Here is a 17959-nt window from a genome sequence, read left to right on the forward strand (position 1 = left end):
ATGTAGTTAGAAGTAAAAAGTCTTAATGCAGTATATAACTCTAAATTACTATTTCTTAAGTATCTATAGGCTATTAGCTTATATATTATTAGGTAGGTTAAAATAGGTGTAATTTATATTCCCTATTCTATTAATTACTAGTGCATATCTTAAAGGTCCTTTATTAGTAACCTAAAAGTAGACCTTAAAGGTTAGTAAGATTAAGATTACTCTCTTAACTAACTTTTTAGTGTTTTTTCTTATTGTTGTTTAGATAGTATTACATCTAATTAGGTATATCTACAGCCTAATAGGGATATTATTTAGGGGTGTAGGGAGACATGTAAGTCAGCCTAAAGTTAGGCCGTCTTTAGTCAGGTTGGCACTAATGGTGCACCGTAGAAGTGCGGCATCAGCCATTTGGGAGGCCCAGACTGGTCTGATCCGCGCTCCAACTCTTTGCGGAATATGCCGACCTCGTTGCAGTGATCGTAGAACCTTTCGGGGAGGTGGTCCAGGCCGTTGTTGGGCGGGGGCGAATCGATCAAAGTGAGGGAGGTCACCTCCTCGCCGGCTGCGATGAGCTCTTGGGTGACTGCGTAGGCAAGAATGCCACCGGCAGACCATCCACCAAGGCGATAAGGTCCGTGAGCTTGCTTCTGCCGTAGTCCAGCAACGTATGACTGCAAGACTTCACGGAGGGTATGATCATACATGCGGCTTGGAGTCCTGCGAACAGAAAAAGGCACGGTCAGTGTTAAGAGAACATGAACACGGCGAGAAGCGATACTTACTTCGCAAACGGTGAGTTGAAGCCGACAAGAGCCGTAGTCGGCGAGATGGTGGGAAGACTCAGGTAAGAAGTAGCCACACCGCAGCCATCTGGGAAGAGGAAGAGAGTCTCCCTCGCTTTCGTCCGAGAACCTTGGAGGTACATGGACCAAGCCGGTGGAATAGTAGACGCAGCAGAAGGCTTCGACGGCAAGACGTTACCCTTGAATTCTCCCACGCTCTTGTCGATGACCTCAAAATAGGAGTCCATCGTGGGGCTAGTGCCCGGCGTGTCAAGACTGTTTGTTGGGGTCATGACAGTCGAGAAAGGCGATACCTGATTGTCAAGATCTGGCGAGCCGATCGATGAAGCGGTGTCAGACTTCGTGCTCATGAGGTCGCTTCCACGCCTCGAAGACCCTGATAAAGACAAGACAGGTCTTGAAACGTGCATTTTTATGTCGCCCACAGTACGACACTCTTCGAAGAGTGCACGTTCCGGAAGATCGACTTCAAGCTCTTCGCGAAGTCTGCAGCAGATGACCAGCGAGAGGAGGGAGTCAATTCCGATGTCGGCCAGAACAACATCATCGGCAAGTTCTTTTGGATCAAGACGGCTTTCCTCAGCTAGGACCTTGAGGACCACGGGCCAAGAGCCATCGGCGGCCTGCTGCGAAGTTGAAGCGGCTAGAGTCTCGGCCGAGTAAATGTCTCCGAAAGTCGCATCCATCTCGGAAGCAGGGATTGCCTGCGGTTGTGGCCTGGTCTGAGAGATCGCTGATGAAGAATCTCTTGAGACCTTCTTCATGGCCGAATTGATAATGTAGTTCATCAGTCTCTTCGGAACGCCCTGCAAAGCAACGCCGCCCAAGATTCCAACCAAGTTCTCGTCCTGGTCAAAGACGATGACATCTCCGGACCACAACTTGTCTTTTCCCTCGGTCATTTTGACATACGAGTGATATGTTGTGTTCGAATCGAGCCGGGGAGTAAATAGCTTCATCGATTCCCATCCGTGGTTGACAAAGAGTTCCTTGTCAAGATCTACACATTCGTTGGCGTTCATGACAAACCCAGCCAGTTGAGAGATAGAGTCTAGGAAGGCGGGGTTGGAAAACCATTTCTCGGAATCCGGAATCCCCTTGAAAGACACGTTGCCGGCAGCTTCGTATGTGTTGTTGCTGAGGGTGACAGCGGAAAGGCCACGGTACCTGGGCTCGAAATCGGCCAGCTGGCCGACCATTTTATAGATCATCGACTTGCTGAATCGGAACGTGCTGTCATCTTTGCCGACCTGAGCCTGGATGGCCTCCATGCGAATCATTGCCTGTGATACAGCCTGCTCAACCCGGGATTTTGTTGCGTCGATCTGGACAAAGCGGATCGAGCAGCTGGCATGCTGCTCCATGACCTTATTGTTGCCCTGCAATAAGATTGTCAGCTGATGTACAGTCAAGCGACAAGAGGTAGAAGGAATGGCTTACGTCGAAGGAAGAAAAAGTGCAGAATAGAGATTTGGTCGCGGCGTCGAACCTGGCCTCGGTTCGGAGGACTTGTTTGAGGCCGACGTCGTTGGCCACGAGGGCACTCTGGATGTGCATGTCTGCCACTTCGGTCGCCATGGCGTCGACATCCATGGCGATAATTTGCTTGACGTACTTTCCAATCATCTGAGAGATGTCGGCGTAGACAGACTGTGTAAGTAGTTAGTTATTCAAGTCGATAATAACTAATCGGATTCGGACTTACTGGAGTGCATAGAGGCACGCCGTAGACCTTGTGACCCTATGCCATGGAGTGCACATCGTCGGCGTTGAGGTGAAGATCCACAACCACCTCGCCATCCGAACTGGGCTGGAGAGTGTTCTTCACAACATTGTAAATGGAGGAGAAGGCCAACTTGGGGGGCCCCATAACAGCAGCAGCAGCATCGCCCTTGCGAAGACTCCAGTCGTTTTGTATACTGCATCCAGTACTCCTTGAGAGTCCACCCATAAGAGGGCACTTGGAGAACTTGCTGGCATTCGGGGAAATCAGCATGATACCTAGACCATTCGACGTTGGCACCAGCGGTGTACATCCCCGAGAAGGCCTCAGTTATCAACTGCCAGGTGTCGATAGTCTTGTGAGCAGATGCGAACGTCTGCATTTGCGACCCCACCACTTCCTTCACCATGGGGGCAACAACAGGCGCGGGGCCGATCTCGATTGCAATAGTGCGCTCGTCCAGGACATCCTCTGCCTTGGCGACGGACACGGCGTGCATGATGTTGACGGGGTTTCTGCAGTGCTCGACCACGTAACCATCACCGAAATCTTTGGCTTCCCGAAGGACCCTGCCGCGAGTCGGCGAGATGACGGGAATCGCGGGTTGACGGATATGAATGCTCTTTGCAAGCTTGCGAAATTGAGCAAGGATGGGGTCGACCTGGGAGGTATGGAAGGCGTGGGCGGTATCGAGGACGTGGCAGCGCATACCTTTTGCTTCCAGGACCTCTTGGGCTTCCTTAACGTGTGCAACGGTACCACCGAGAACGATGTTCTGCTTCCTGTTAAGGCAAGAAACCTCAAGATCGCGTCCGACAACACCGGGAATGGCGGCAAGAACAGCCGCTTCCTCGGCCATGACAACAAGCATGGCGTGGGTGCCTTGGACGAGGTGCTCTTCCATCAACTGAGATCGCTTTCCGACAAGGTAGAGGACATCAGCTTGGGACAGAGCCCCAGCTGCGTAAAGGGCGGCATACTCTCCAAGGCTGTGGCCGACGACAGCCTTGGGTACGATGCCAAACGACTCCCAGAGCTTGCAAAGAGCCATCTGGAAAGCGGCGTGAGATAACTGAAGGGCAGTGAGTGATGCCCGGTTGAAGTAATCCCGCTCCTCAAAGCGAAAAAGAATCGAGGGCAGGCCCATCTGAACACACAAGTGATCACAGCGCTGTAGGCTGCTTCTGAATGACGCAAACCGTGAGTACAAGTCCGCGCCCATCCCAGCATGCGGCGAGCCCTGCCCCGTAAAGGTGAAGACGAAGCATGGCGCCTTGGCTGGAGCGGGCAGGATCTTTTCGCCTCCACTGCGCGCGTCAAGTTCCTGCTGGAGCGATGACCTGAGCTGAGGAATACCGGTAGCCGTCACCGTGACCCTGTACCGGTGGTGCATGCGGCGAGCGGTTGTCGTATAGGAAAGCTTTGCGAGGAGGTTGGGGTCCTTCCGCGGCGCCGCTTCATCAAGCCACTGAATCAAGTTTCGCAGATTAGACACCAAGGATTCACCTGTCTTGGCTGAGAGAGTCACGATATGATGACGTCGCGGGTCCGGGCCAGTACGGCTGTCAAGAACGGGAGCGTCTTCTATGACAATGGCTGTGTTGCCGCCGGCGGCAGAAAAGTTGTTCAGGAGAACCCGACGACTGTCGTTCTGTGGCCTGACCCATGGTGTGGGCACTGTAGCAATGCGAGTATTGCGGGCCTGCAGGTCTGGCAGTCTGTGGTTGATCTTGGTCTTGATGCCAATGTGAGGGGGAATGGTCGAGTGCTTCATCATCATGAGGACCTTGGCGAGACTCGTAACACCCGCAGCAGCTTCGCCGTGTCCTACGTTGGACTTCACAGCGCCGATGTGAAGAGGGCTTGTGGCCGGGCGGACTGATGTACCACGCGCCGTCAACGGAGACAGCGTAGAGACAACCGAAGTGGTTTCTCCTGCATCGCCAGCCTGGGTACCGGTGCCGTGCATCTCGACATAGCTGATGTCGTTGGAGCTGACATTGGTCTCGGCTAGGATATGCTCAAAAAGGTCCTTCTGGGTGGCGGCATGGGGCCGCGTGATTGACTCGGCTTCGGCGTTGTGGTTCGTAGCGACGCCCAAGATACACGCTTCAACAGGGTCTTTGTCCATCTGCGCGTCTTCCAGGCGCTTCAGGATGATAGTGACCACCGCTTCTCCACGGCAGTACCCATCAGCCTCATCGTCAAAGGTCTTGCAGTTGCCAGTGCGGGATAGAAAGTGACCTCTGTCCAAACCAGCAGTCATATCAGGGTTCGTGAGGACGTTTGTACCTCCTACGATAGCAGTGTCCACCTCACCACGCCACAAAGCACTGCATGCCAGTTGTAATGCGGCTAAGCTGGAACTGCAGGCAGTATCAATGGTGTAGCTGGGACCACTGAACTTGAAGTGATAATTGATGCGGCCGGGAATGAAGGCACGGTTACCGCCGGGGATAAAATAGGTGTCAATATCTTGCGCGCTGTTGGTTTCCATCCAATCGTTGCTCGTGGCACCAAACCACACACCCACACGGTGTTTATGGGTGGATGCTGTGCGATTAGTAACGATGCCGGCCTTCTCGAGCGCCTCGGCGGCAGTCAGGAGAGCCAAGCGTTGAGCGGGATCAACTTGAGCAGCCTCACGAGGGGACATGTTGAAGAAGGCGGCATCGAATAGAGGCGCCTGGTGCAGCCAGCATCCAAAGCCGGTCTCTGAGACATTCTTCACGGAGGGATCGCCCACGTGGGCTGAGGCGTTCCATCGCGAAGCAGGAACCATTTCATGAGTATCGACTCCGTCGTGGAGGATGTCCCAGAAGGCGTCCATGGTGTCAGCGTTGCCAGGGAATCTGCCAGACGCGGCAAGAATGGCGATGGGAGACTTGGAGGAGCCTCCGTTGGCACCCAGAGCGCCATTGGCGGCGCGCGATGCGAGCTCCTCCGGAACAAAAGGGGGCCTCTCTTGCACCCAGTAAGATTCTGACGGCAGCAGACGGCGAACAGGAGAGACGAGGCGATCTGTGCTATGGAAAGCAAAGGGCTGAATGATTACGTCTGTGACGTTGCCGGCGACTGACTCGACAGAGCGCTTGATGTGCTCGGCGATGCGGATGGGTAGCTGATCCAATGCCATTTCTCTCTCCAGACAGTCGCGGGCAGCCTGCTCTAGTGCATCGCGAAGGGTCGCGGTGGTGGATAGCAACTGGCCCTTTATGCTAGCCGAAATGACCGGAATGCGGGCTTTGAACAGATCATTCTGGTTGATGCCGGCTAGAACTTTTTCAATGTCTAGCTCATTGTAGAAATGAGCAGAGTGATATGGAGCCGTGATGCGCAGCGATGCCGACACAGGAGCGACGGACTTCCCAATGGTCGAAGCGAAGAAGTCTGAAAGAACCATCGGAGGGCCAGAGATTGTTGCCTGAGTAGTTCCCTTCAGAGCCATGTTAGTTATGTGTATTGGATGGAGGATTGAGCTTGCGGGTTACTTACGATGGTGGCCGAGATGTAAGGAGTGGTGATGACTGGCAACCCCGTGTCAGCTGCGTACTGCAGCAAGGCATCGGCCAGTATCTTTCGGCTGGATCCTGTCACGACACGAGACCATGAATCGAAGGAATTTGAGGACCCTGATCTCTCATGCTTGATGGCGACTCTGTCGGCCACATCCCAGGCAAGGGCGCCCAAACGAATAGCGACAGCAACAGCGTGAAGAGCAGGTTGAAGAAGACTGGGTGCACTATGGGCACAGCTCACAGCCGCCGCAGCGAGCGCGCCTGTGCAAACTCCCGCCAAGAGGCTGTTTTCAGGTGTGGGATAAACTTGGCATCCGCTGCTGTGCTGGCGGATGAAGAGGCCGAGTTGTGTGATGCAAGTCAACCCCTGGACGAAACAAGGATTGAGGGTCTCAGAGCGGTACGGTGACAGGAGATCTGCCAACGTGACGAAGCGTGGGCACCTTTCCTGCTGTTCGGGAGACAAGCGGGCAACTTCATGCTTCAACACCCCGCAGCTCCGCTCAAGAAAGTCGATGACCAGCGGATCTTGGTGGGTTTGTGCCAAGCCGCTCAGTGAGTCTGCGATGTCATGTGTTTGGTCGCCAAAGACGTAGGCGAGTACTTGATCTTGACTGGACATGTTGAAGGGGTCCGACTTGAGAGCGAAGAGAGCCTCTAGTGGCCAAGACAACGTAAAGGGAATGTTCAGATGGATCGACAACTAAGATGGAGGGAGACTCTAGAGAAGATCTTCCGAGTCCATTTGAATGTGGAAGAAGCTGTGTAGTACTTCTAAGAATTATGATAGCAGAGTGCCAAGCTGGTACTGTTATATCCACCTTCATCATACCGGCTGGCCGTACTCGTATCAGAGCCACCCTATCGGTGAATATATAGGACGGGAAAAGTGACTCCTACTCCTCCTGGTTCCAAAGCAAGGCGTAGCGTTGCCAACTTTGGCCGTCACGGCTCAGGTGAGCTCAGCAGCACAGTCATTGAACCGTCAGCTTCATAGTGTAAGTGGAGACTCGCTAATATCGATGACAGTCAGATCGAGTCTCTAATCATTAAGCTAGCTATTCTGATCACTCTGGCGAGTCGCTGTTCGGTTGATTTATGAAACATGATGTCTGGACCGGTGGACTGAAAAGGCATGGTGGGCCGATGGTCATCTCGGGGATGTGCGAGTGTAGGCTTCCTTACGTACACTGATTCTTAGGACTAGTCATCGTTTCACGGCATCTGAGAAAGAGACCGTATATGCCCGAGCTGTAGTCGGCCTTCGTTCATTTAGACATGGAGCAAGCCGAGCACGAGTCTATGGATTGACCCGATGCTTTCAGCGTAGCACGTAGAGCAGCAGTCAGCGAGGATATCCCATAATCGGATTTACTCTCAATATAGCCCAACTTTGATAAATGTAAAAACATCGAATTGGTATGTTAAGCCTTCCGACTGAAGGTTTTGCTTCAACCCTTGATCCACTCTGCACTCTCCAACCTACCAGACACCTTGAAAGCAAATTACTTGACTAAACTTTCGGAGAGGACTGTGACTAGGGCGTAGTTTACACCTCTGTATCCGCCAAAGAAGGAAGAAAGTAAATAGCAAAGTTCACTCCATTAGAGTCTTTGTGCTAGTATCATCGGTTGGCGGTTGTACACGTCGGGAAACCGGGAAATGGGCGTGGTCCCTCACACGCGGTTTACTGCCCCGACGACGTCGGGAACCAGGCCGGGCTCCATTTTTATCAATCTTCGACTCTACATGGTTGGTGGCCATTAGTTGCCATCGTCACAACGGTGAGTGTACCCCGATCCCGACCGTCAACTCGGTGCGGCGACTCTCTCGATACTTGACTAGCAGCATGCGGCCAGCCTTTGGCAGTTCGTCTGGTAAATCCTGGGAAGCCATGGCGAATGGGTTCCAAACAGAATCCGAATGCTGCTTTGAGAACCATACTACCTGGAGGCAAATAGTACGAGATAAATGAAACGCAACTGGTCCGATTCATACCCATTCTCATTCATTGATAGGGAATCTGCGTGATGTACTAGTGATTCCATTTGCAATAACCCTGATACCCACCCGCAATAAGCCGAAACTCGCCCGTACACATCTTACGATGGAGTTTTACCAAAAGCTGAGGACTTCTCTGGACTCAATCGCATCTAACGGGTCTGAGCTTCTCCGTCAAGCAGAAAATGGTTCGACTGGCGCCAGTCCTTACGAGGACAAGTCGGAAGCCATCCACCACCCGCGGAAGAAGCTGATGGAATCGGCAATGAAGCTGCTCCATCTGGTAACCATGCCCGAAGAGTACCTCGATCACCTGGCCAATGGTGTAAGTTGTTGCCTATCCAGTGAGTCTGAGCTTTGGAATGCGCATGCTGACATCAATCCCGTCCAGTACCAAGAATTGACTTGTGTCCGATGGCTCGTGGATCTCAGCGTTTTGCAACATCTTCCTCAACATGGCTCCATCGCATACCCCGTGTTGGCAGATAAAGCAGGCGTTCCCGAGAAGCATCTGAAAGGCGTCGCTCGTATGGCGGTGCTCAACGGCTTCTTGGAAGAGCCCACGTCTGGCCACGTCGCACACAGCCATCCATCGGCCCTTTTGGTCCGTGACGAGAACTTTATGAGCTGGGCCCGATGGATGATGGACTATTCCATGCCAGTGGCGTACAAGTTTGCTGAAGCCACCCGCCGGTGGGGAGACACCGACGCCAAGAATCAGACGGCGTTCAACGTGGCCGAGAACACCACGGATCCGTTCTTCGACCATATTCGAAAGAACCCAGACCTCACGACCGTGTTCTCTAGCTACATGCGGAACGTCACAGCCTCGCGGCCCTGGAGTTTGGCACATGCGGTAGACTGTTTCGATTGGGCGTGGCTGCCAGAAGGGGCCAAGGTTGTTGATGTAGGCGGTTCTCATGGCCAGCTTGCCGTGGAGGTTGCTTCCAAGTTTCCTCACCTCAGATTCATCGTACAGAATCTGCCAGAGACGGTGGAGACTGCTCAGAGAGCCTTTGAAGCCGACACCAGCATCGATCCAGGAGTCAAATCCCACATTCAGTTCATGTCCTCCGACTTCTTCAAGCCTCAAACAGTTTTGGACGCGCACGTCTATTTTCTCCGGATGATTATCCACGACTGGCCTGACAGAGATGCCCGCGTTATTCTGCAAAATCTCCGAGCTGCCCTGGAAGCCAACCCCAGGGCTCGCATCGTCATAATGGACACCATTCTACCGCCTCCGGGCTCCACAACTCTCCAGCACGAACAGCAACTGAGAGTTCGAGATCTTATGATGATGCAGGTCTTCAACGCTAGAGAGCGCGAGTTGGAGAACTGGAAAGTACTACTCAACGATGTCGGAATGGAGATTGACCACTTGCGTCAACCCGACGACAGTGTCATGGGACTCTTGACTGTGCAACTCCAGAGTCCAGCTCCGGGCAGCCCGAGCGACTTCGTGCAAGTCAAGAAGCCGATCATGCCAGCCACAAATGACAAGCCCATTCTCATCATGGGCGCTGGTATCAGTGGTCTATGTCTAGCCCAAGCACTGAGAAAGCACAGTATTCCCTTCCGGGTTTTTGAAAGAGATGCCGGTATAGATTCTCGGCCTCAGGGATACCGCTTGAAGCTTCGGAAAGATGCTGCCGTTGCCCTTGCCGAGAGTTTGCCTGGAGAGGTCTATCAGACTTTTCAAACATCTTGCGCCAACCTTGCCGTCGGGGAAACTGACTTCAACCCATTCACCGGTCTTGTGGTCAACAGTCGGTCCGGCGGTGGGTTGAGTGGGAAGCTTGGGCTTCATCCCAGCTACTGCGTTGACAGAGCTGCCTTCCGTACCACTCTGATGTCGGGAATCGAAGACTGCATGCAGTTTAGCAAAGAGTTGACGTCATACAAGACTGATGACGATCGAGGCGTCGTAACTGTCATGTTCAAAGATGGCGGATCGGTGGAAGGCCGGTTCCTTGTGGGCGCGGATGGCTTGCATTCTGTTGTCCGTCGTGATCTTGTAACCAACCACAAGATCAAGGATACCGGAGCTGCCTGCATCTACGGCAAAACCCTCATGTCCCCGGATGTCCTTGAAAGATTCCCGGAAAAGGGCATGAGATGGATGACCATCGTATCTGACCAGACGCCGATGCTACAATCCTGCATCATTGGAGATGCGCCAGTAACGTTGCTTCTGGAACCGATTCGGTTCAGCCAAGTCAGCCGCTCCCAGCACCAGCTGCCCGCAGACTACATCTACTGGGCTCTGATCGGACCCGAGGCACGCTTCCGTCTGGATGGAGAGGCATCGACGTCCAAGGTTAGCAGCTCAACGTCCGCTCAAGCTGCCACGGAAGCAGCCCGTCTAAGTCTTTCCATCACGCAGGAATGGCATCCCTCCATCCGTTCTGTGCTGGATCAACAGGACACAAGGCAGGCGACCCTGGTTCGTGTAGTGTCTTCTGTGCCCGATGTACCTTCATGGCCACCGTCTGCGATGGCGACGTTGCTCGGAGATGCCATACACCCCATGAGCCCCTGTGGTGGAGTCGGAGCTCAGACTGCCATCTGCGACGCATGCAGTCTTGCAAAGACAATTGCCGCAGCTCAAGGATCCCCTACAGCTGGAGACATCGGGACGTTTGAGGAGGCCATGCGACTACGTGCTCGCCGGAGCATTCTGCAGAGTGAGGTGGGTTCGAAGAAAATGTTTGGGCTGCGCTCATTGGAAGACTGTGACGCCTGGACTGGATTTTAGGGTTTCAGAAAAATAAAGATTGACAGCCTTTGTGATATTATTCCGAAGTGTTTCCAGAAAGGTTTCCGGTCCATGCGCTCTTCTCTTGGGTCATCAAGGAGATCACTCAGGCATCTTTCCCTGTTCGACAAACCGACGTCGTCTACAGTGACTTACTCTCGGAGAGCATTAACTGTGGTTTAGTAACATCCCTCTTCCTGGCATGTTTGAGAGCCACTCTGCTATATACGATAATTGACAGACGTGCTGTTGCATTCAAGATACATGGCCAAGGGGGTCTTTCTTCAGGTCGCCCGGGTACACAACATGATGAAAAACATAGTATAAGCGTTATAACAATACTGAACAGATTTCAAAGTTTCTTAAAAACGGAACATCATAGAGGCTTCTTCAAAAGGTATACGATAAGTTTTTACCTGCGGGTCAGGAATTGCTCAAGGTTGGCCTGACTAACTAACCCTGCCCTAGTCAGACCAGCCAGATGCACTGATGCTGACTTGACTGTGGCTGCACCTTTGCAGTCTATTTGACCCGAAGAGAAAAGATTGGCTGCAGCCAACCACATTAGACAAGCCCACCTCAGCAGGGAAATGCAGCAACCTAAAGTTCAGTAAGGAATCCCCGATGGCAGAGTATGTAGGGAGCACAGACAGAGAATGCTTCTAGCATAAGCTGACAGCGGTCTTTTGAGTTTACCATCCGAGGCTCGGGACCCTGGAGCAATAGGGTTATCTCGGTAAACAATCGTCCAAACATAAACTCTTTACCGGAGATCTTCGTCTCGGTGATCGTTGCAGCATCCCGCCCTCCCATTCACAAACTATATTGTTAATCAAGCTTTTCTTAGCCCCATGTCACACGCCTAGGTACGGAAAACAATCGGTTACCCCACATCAAAGCTTGTTCCAAAGTCTGGTCTCTGGAGGATTTCTTGACGACCTCCGGCCTCATACCGGGGCCCACCGATAGGGGTTCATAGTCAACACCTGAATGAACTCGGTTCACGGTGTACTCCTTCGGGATGCCGGTATTCGGGACGCAAGAGGCACATCTGATTTCTTGTGTAGTGGATGAGCATATCTCACTATGGTCTTGGTCATTGATTAAAAGATTAACAACCGCTACGAAGTATTCAGGGGTGAACAATACACCTTCCTAACTCGCTTTCAAACAGACCAGCCTCCGTGCTTATTGCCACATCCATCTCCTTTGATTCCCTCTATTCAAGAACCATCCATGTCCAGCCGTATCGTGGACGAGCTCACCGAGCTCATCTCAACCCTTTCGTCGGCTTCAGCGGACCTGAATGAATTCTTGTCTAAACGTGGGCTGCCAAAGCACTCTAGCGAAGCCCCTACGCCCATCATCGATCTCATCCCTGAGAACTTGCCCTACTTCCAGGCGAAGAGCTCAATCATTGACGCTGCTGAACGCATTGTTCGCCTGGCGCGCGGTCCCCGAGATGCCCTCATCACTCTCAGTTTTGAACACTGCGCCACGGCTTCTCTTCAAGTTGCCCTCAAGTACAAGTTGGCCAACCACATCCCACTTGAAGGGACCACAACGTACGCAGCCGTCGCCGAAGCAGTCGGCAAACCCGAAATCACCCCCGCCCTCGTTGAGCGCATTCTTCAGCACACTTCTTCGTATGGCCTGTTCAAGGTACAGCCAGCTGTCGCACACAACGCCATGTCTGCGTTGCTCGTAACCGACCCTGACCTGGAAGCGTGGATGGACCTGAGTGCCACCATTGCCTACCCGGCAGGCGCCTCCGTGCCAGAGGCTCTCGGACGCTACGGTTACAGCATGGAGTCCAACGAGTCTGCGTACGGGGTCTCCATCGGCAGGAAAGTTTCTCAGTTCCAACGCTTCCGCGAAGCTGATGGCCAGCAGCTGCACGACATGTTTGCTCGCGCCATGCGCGGCATCGCAGTCGGGGGTGCCTACGACTCGCGTCACGCTGTCGACGGGGGTTATCCTTGGCACTTGCTGGAGCAGGACCACATCCGTCTCGTTGTCGACGTCGGCGGTGGCCCGGGCCACATCTCTATGGCCTTGGCGAAGAAGTATCCGAAGCTTCAGTTTGAGGTGCAGGACCTCCCCGAGACAATCGGAGTTGGTGCCAGATCCTGCCCCGAAGAGCTGAAGAGCCGTATCAGCTTTCGTCCCCATGATTTTATGAAGCCTCAGCCGGAGCACAAGGTCGGTGCCGGAGAGGGCATAGCGTATTTCTGCCGTTTTATCCTACACGACTGGAGTGACAAATATGCCCAAATCATTCTCCAGAGCCTGGCGTCATCACTGCGACCCGAGGATCGTATCATAATCAACGATGTCGTGGTCCCGGAACCAGGGCAAGAGAGCCGCGAGAAGGAGCGCCGGATGCAGTAGGTCATATCCCCCTCCCCGTGACTGGGACCGATGGCTAACAACAACTTAGTGACCGTGATTTGTTGATGCTGATGAATCTGAATGGGCGTGAGCGGACAATGACTGCGTTTATGAATCTTTGCAGTGCAGTGACGCCCAGGCTTCAGGTGAAAAAAGTGTACCGTCCTGAGCTGGGAGAACTTTCACTTGTTGATATTTTCTTGGCATGAGAGGAATTGGATCCGGAAACTCTTAATAGTTGCCACTGTACCCGCAAGTTCTTTTACAGTAACAGATAGTTTGCTACTTGGAGGTTTTGTCCGTAGCTCTTATGACGACGGATTTGGGGTTTCTTGACGGAGAACGGATCTCAAATGATATAGGGTTAGCCCAGCAAGAAAGAGAATATGTTATGACAGTAAGTATACTACGAGAACGGAGTAATCGATTCATTCAAAGCAAGCAAGGTAAGCCAACCGTTATGCTGTTTACTGCTTCAACTCCTCCTAGTCAGCCTGAAAGCTGGGTATCTCTGAGCTGGTATCCTAGATGTGCTATGCCTAATAGCAGGTGTGTCCAATAAAAAGCATGCCTGAAAACTGATTTGATACCAACATGAGATCTGAAATCCGATCCAGTCTACACGTCTGGTTTTTCTTGGGGGGGGGGGGGGGGGGGGGTTTGCCTCGACGCAGCGTACCGAACAATTTCACAAAGTCCTCCTAAAGTAATAACTTACTTAACTCCCGCACCCCATCCTTGAGGTAAGAACACATGAGAAAACAAGCATTGAATCATGTATGCTTGATACGATTTGCTTTGAAAGTGATTCTTTCAAGTTCCTCCTGAAGTGCCTGGTGATGTTGATCGATAATGTTAGACATGCGTCCCTTGGTGATGTGTGTGGCCGCCGAAGGGTGCCAGTGACGCAGCCTCTTGATAAGAGGGTCGACGTGTTCCCAGAGGTGTGTCAGCACCAGGTGTGCGGTAACGACTCGCTGCGAGTCGTTATCCAGACAGTAGCTCCCGACGAACGAGGTGGTGATCGCTATGCGGCCGAACAGCGGGAACTGCGATTGGTCTTCGGACGAACCGTCGTCGTCAAGGACAGCCGCATACCAGCCAAGGGCCTTGTACACGGCCACGTAGACTAGAACAAGCACCTCTTGTCTCATGAAGCAGCGACAGTCGAGGAGATTGTTGAGTTTGTGGAGGATGTCTCGGTTGTGCGACAGCACGGTTCCCATCTCACGGGGCATGTCGTCGTCGAGCGGGTGCCCCAGATGCGACGTGCAAGCCGAGCCTTTAACGGCAGTGAGGCAACCTTGCGCCGGGACGTGGAAGTCGGAGACGATCCCCAGGACCTCCAAAGTACAGTCGTGAGTCGTGGCGCAACGAGAGATTCCATAGTTCGAGTATGTGCTTGAGCCTCTGCGCGCGGAGTCCACTGTGTTGGAACGCCCAGGCTGTACGTCCTTTGACTGTGGAAGCCCGTGACTCAGAGGCTGGTCAAACAAGGAGGCAGCGTCATACTTCTGCGTCATAGGAGTGGGTATCACCGCAGATGACTGCTTTGATGGGCTAGTAGCCAGGTCGGTCAGATTCGTCGCAACTCCAAAGTCTACGGCTGCGTCGTCTAAGCACAAACCCTGGTCCATCAGGTTATCGGAGTCCGAGTTTCCTTCCAGCAGCCACAAGATATCATCTTGGAGGTCGACGGGGTGTTCTGAAGATTGTTCTGATAGCCGGCGCTCTTGTTGTTGTTGTTGTTGTTGTTGTTGTTGTTGTTGTTGTTGTTGTGGTGAGACTTGCGAGACGTTCGAGACTGGAGAGGCATTGGCCACGGCCATTGACGGCCTATCTCGGATGGCCAGCGGTGTCGGCTCCCGAGTCTCCGAGATGGAATGGGGTGAGGCGGGAACACGAGGGCGTTCACCGGTTCGCATCGACATGCTGTATGCGCATTCGAGATCCTTTGCTTCGCATCGCTGGCATTTGGGATTTTGTTTGCCGCAGCGGATCTTTTGAGAGCTGCAAGCGTTGCAGGACTTGCGGACTTTGCGTCGTTTGCGGTTATGGTTCATGTCTTCTCTTGGCGTTTGTGTCGACATTGTCTATCAGGACAGGTTGAGTACGGAGGTTTAATATGTGGGTAGGTTGGACTGCACACTGACGCGATGTCCGTCGCACTAGCAAAGGTCTAGCTAGTTTACCTCTTGGATAGCTGAAAGGGGCCAAAAAGAAACAACGTCACTTGGCCACCGCCTGTACACAATGCCTGTTGTCGAGTACGGGTGACATATCTCACAATGTGAGTCGAGGAGGGGGGAAAGCTCGCAGAAGAAGACATAAGGCTCCTCCTCGCCGTTGCAAACTCGGTGTCTGGTAGAATCGGAGGGTAATAAGAGTTTAAGTAGAGCGTTATTTTTTATCGGCATCCAAGTTGGAGGCTTCGTCTCGAGTCAAGTTCATACTCTGACAGAAAGTTAGCTAGCCGTAGATCCGCATGATGTCGGAAGCCAGTGGGGCAGTTGGCTCTATGGAAAAGCCAACACAGGTAAGTCAGTGTAGAGCCATACAGCTGAAGATCTGGAAGACGGTACAACTGCAGATTTCTGGACACTATTAGAGACTGAACTTCAGAGTAGAACGTCGCCGGACTTCGTCCTTTGGTCAGACCAATACAAGTGAGCTGGGCTGATGTAGACTGTTCGCTGTCAGTGTAGATAGGTGCTGACATGTGGCGCTCGACAACGAGGGTGTTGCGAACCGGACCCGATTTTGCTCACTTCCCGATCATGGAAGTAGTTTGAAGGCTTTAGCAATCGGCAGCCTGGTCTTACCTCTCAAATTGAGTTCCCAATGTTTTATTCTTTTGAACTCAGTTGTGGCGTGACGCTCCTCGTACTGATATGGTTCATTAGCACACCACCAGCCAACCCGCGGCCTGCGGTCAGGACAAAGCCTGCAGCAAGCCCTTCGTTGTTACTAAGCAGTTAGCGAAGCCAGCTAATAAGTTCTATCTCCAGGGGCCTCCAAACTGTCCTCTGTGTGCGTTATGCCTTCCAATTCAACAGAGGCAAGCTTGAGGGGTGGGTGTCAGCAAGGCCTAGCCCAGCGGCGGAAGATTCCGCAGACGCGGCTGGTATGCTTCACCCGATTATATTTTTGTTTTTTTTTAGGAAACTTTACCAGCGGGTGTCGAGGCATGTATACCTGTAGGTAATTATTGCGAATTCTAGGATTGGCGAGGGACCCCCGTCAAACCGAAAATACATACACATCACCCTACTCCTAGACATCACGTGGTTCTTCTCGCAGTGCTGGGATACAGCAAGCTGTTGAATACAGCCAAAGACCTTGTCGATTACTTTATACGGATATAAGCATGTGCTGTGGAAATAACTGCAACCGTTGTTTTCCCTCCACCGTACCTATGGGGAAGTCCGACGACCGACGCTAGCACTCGTTAGAAAAGATCCGGTCAAGCCCCCGTTTCCCGGCCACCGACGGACGGGCTTGGTTTGAACTTCCCACTTACTTATCACGACCATCGCGCATCGCTACTAAGATCAAACAAGCACTTGGTTCGAACCAAGGTTCGTCCCATGAATCACACATGGCTCCCGAATCTCTGCAAGCTCCGGCGGGTCCGCCGCGCAAGGGTGAGCGAACACTGCCTGGTGATTTCGATAGGGTTCTTGCAATGGTTACTAATTCTAGCTATGCGCAGTCGATGCGTTCACCGGGGACCTCATTCATCATGACACGTACCCTGACATCGACCCAGTCACCGTCTCAGACTGCAAAGGCAAAGCAGTCCTCGTCACAGGCGCGAGCAAAGGCCTCGGCAAGGCGATTGCTATCGGCTACGCGGAGGCTGGCGCATCAATGATCGCCGTTGCCGCCCGTTCAGACGTCTCATCAACTGTCAGCGATGTCTTGCAAGCCGCCGAGAAGGCCGGACGCGCCGAGCCGACCGTCCTGGCACTCGAGATGGACGTCAGTAGCACGCCCAGCGTAAAGGCCGCCGCTAAAAGGTTGACGGCCGAATGGGGACGTCTAGACATCCTCATCAACAACGCCGGCTACATGGCGCCTTTCCAACTGCTGTTGGAGACCGACGAGGACGAGTACATGAAGGCGTGGGACGTCAACTACTGGGGCACGTACCGAGTCACGAAGGCCTTCTTGCCGCTGATGCTGAAGGGCGGAGACAAGACCATCGTCAACATGTCTTCGGTTGCGGCGCATTTCATGGGTGCCGGCGGAGGAGCCTACCACATCTCAAAGTTCGCTTTGATCCGGTTCACCGAGTTTGTCCAAGACGAGTACGCTGATCAGGTGAGCCTTTCTTGCTGCGCCGGAAGGAAGAACCATATTGATTGTCAGAAGGGAGTCCTCGCATTTTCGATTCACCCGGGCGGAGTCCCCACCGAGTTGTCTTCCAACTTGCCCGAGAAGCTGCAGTGTGAGTCATTGGACCTTGGCCTCATGTCAATAAAGAAAACGTCTCGCTGACAGAGAGACAGTTCGCATGAGAGATACCCCAGAGCTCGCAGCGCATTCTGTTGCGTATCTGACCAGCACGAAGAGGGACTGGCTAGGCGGGAGGTGGCTAAGCTGCATGTGGGACATGCCGACGCTCATGAGCATGGAGAAGAGGGTCGTTGACGGGAATCTTTTGAAATTCGAGTGTTCGGGCTTGTGAGCCAAACAGAGACGGTTACGCTATGGGAGCATACTAGTCGCGGCACAGCTATGATGCTTCAAGCCGAGATATGTTCACAAATAA

At 52.9% G+C, this 17959-nt stretch overlaps 5 protein-coding genes across 5 annotated transcripts; 3 read left to right on the plus strand and 2 right to left on the minus strand.

The window, feature by feature from the left end:
- Positions 1-353: 353 nt before the first annotated feature.
- Positions 354-6657, minus strand: CDEST_12739 (Putative thioesterase, Acyl transferase domain superfamily, phosphopantetheine binding ACP; the record flags this gene model as incomplete). Its single annotated transcript, XM_062928895.1, is given in 7 exon segments — positions 354-708; positions 774-2173; positions 2235-2444; positions 2500-2535; positions 2554-2713; positions 2727-5953; positions 6013-6657. The coding sequence occupies 7 exon segments, from the start codon at positions 6655-6657 to the stop codon at positions 354-356; spliced, it is 6033 nt and encodes a 2010-aa protein (XP_062784946.1).
- Positions 6658-8142: 1485 nt separating this feature from the next.
- CDEST_12740 (Putative O-methyltransferase domain, FAD-binding domain, O-methyltransferase COMT-type) lies at positions 8143-10794 on the plus strand (the record flags this gene model as incomplete). Its single annotated transcript, XM_062928896.1, has 1 exon — positions 8143-10794. One exon carries the CDS (start codon positions 8143-8145, stop codon positions 10792-10794), a length of 2652 nt encoding a protein of 883 aa, XP_062784947.1.
- Positions 10795-12030: 1236 nt separating this feature from the next.
- CDEST_12741 (Putative O-methyltransferase domain, S-adenosyl-L-methionine-dependent methyltransferase superfamily) lies at positions 12031-13394 on the plus strand (the record flags this gene model as incomplete). Its single annotated transcript, XM_062928897.1, has 2 exons — positions 12031-13181; positions 13235-13394. The coding sequence occupies 2 exons, from the start codon at positions 12031-12033 to the stop codon at positions 13392-13394; spliced, it is 1311 nt and encodes a 436-aa protein (XP_062784948.1).
- Positions 13395-13635: 241 nt separating this feature from the next.
- CDEST_12742 (Putative aflatoxin regulatory protein) lies at positions 13636-15997 on the minus strand. Its single transcript, XM_062928898.1, has one exon. The coding sequence runs from the start codon at positions 15273-15275 to the stop codon at positions 13959-13961; it is 1317 nt and encodes a 438-aa protein (XP_062784949.1). The 5' UTR covers positions 15276-15997; the 3' UTR covers positions 13636-13958.
- A 569-nt stretch (positions 15998-16566) lies between these two features.
- CDEST_12743 (Putative short-chain dehydrogenase/reductase SDR, NAD(P)-binding domain superfamily) lies at positions 16567-17959 on the plus strand. The gene is made up of 4 exons (XM_062928899.1): positions 16567-16829; positions 16898-17508; positions 17560-17635; positions 17697-17959. Exons 1-4 carry the CDS (start codon positions 16784-16786, stop codon positions 17873-17875), a joined length of 912 nt encoding a protein of 303 aa, XP_062784950.1. The 5' UTR covers positions 16567-16783; the 3' UTR covers positions 17876-17959.

The sequence above is a fragment of the Colletotrichum destructivum genome, chromosome 8, assembly GCF_034447905.1.
Source record: "Colletotrichum destructivum chromosome 8, complete sequence".
In the NCBI taxonomy this organism is placed as follows: domain Eukaryota; kingdom Fungi; phylum Ascomycota; class Sordariomycetes; order Glomerellales; family Glomerellaceae; genus Colletotrichum; species Colletotrichum destructivum.

What these genes read in the sequence shown, in the direction of transcription:
- CDEST_12742 (XM_062928898.1), bottom strand. Translation starts at nt 15,275, where the DNA reads ATGTCGACACAAACGCCAAGAGAAGACATGAACCATAACCGCAAACGA.
- CDEST_12743 (XM_062928899.1), top strand. Translation starts at nt 16,784, where the DNA reads ATGGCTCCCGAATCTCTGCAAGCTCCGGCGGGTCCGCCGCGCAAGG. An exon ending in AAGACGAGTACGCTGATCAG is followed by an intron (nt 17,509 to 17,559) that starts GTGAGCCTTTCT and finishes GATTGTCAGAAG; the next exon opens with GGAGTCCTCGCATTTTCGAT. An exon ending in CTTGCCCGAGAAGCTGCAGT is followed by an intron (nt 17,636 to 17,696) that starts GTGAGTCATTGG and finishes ACAGAGAGACAG; the next exon opens with TTCGCATGAGAGATACCCCA.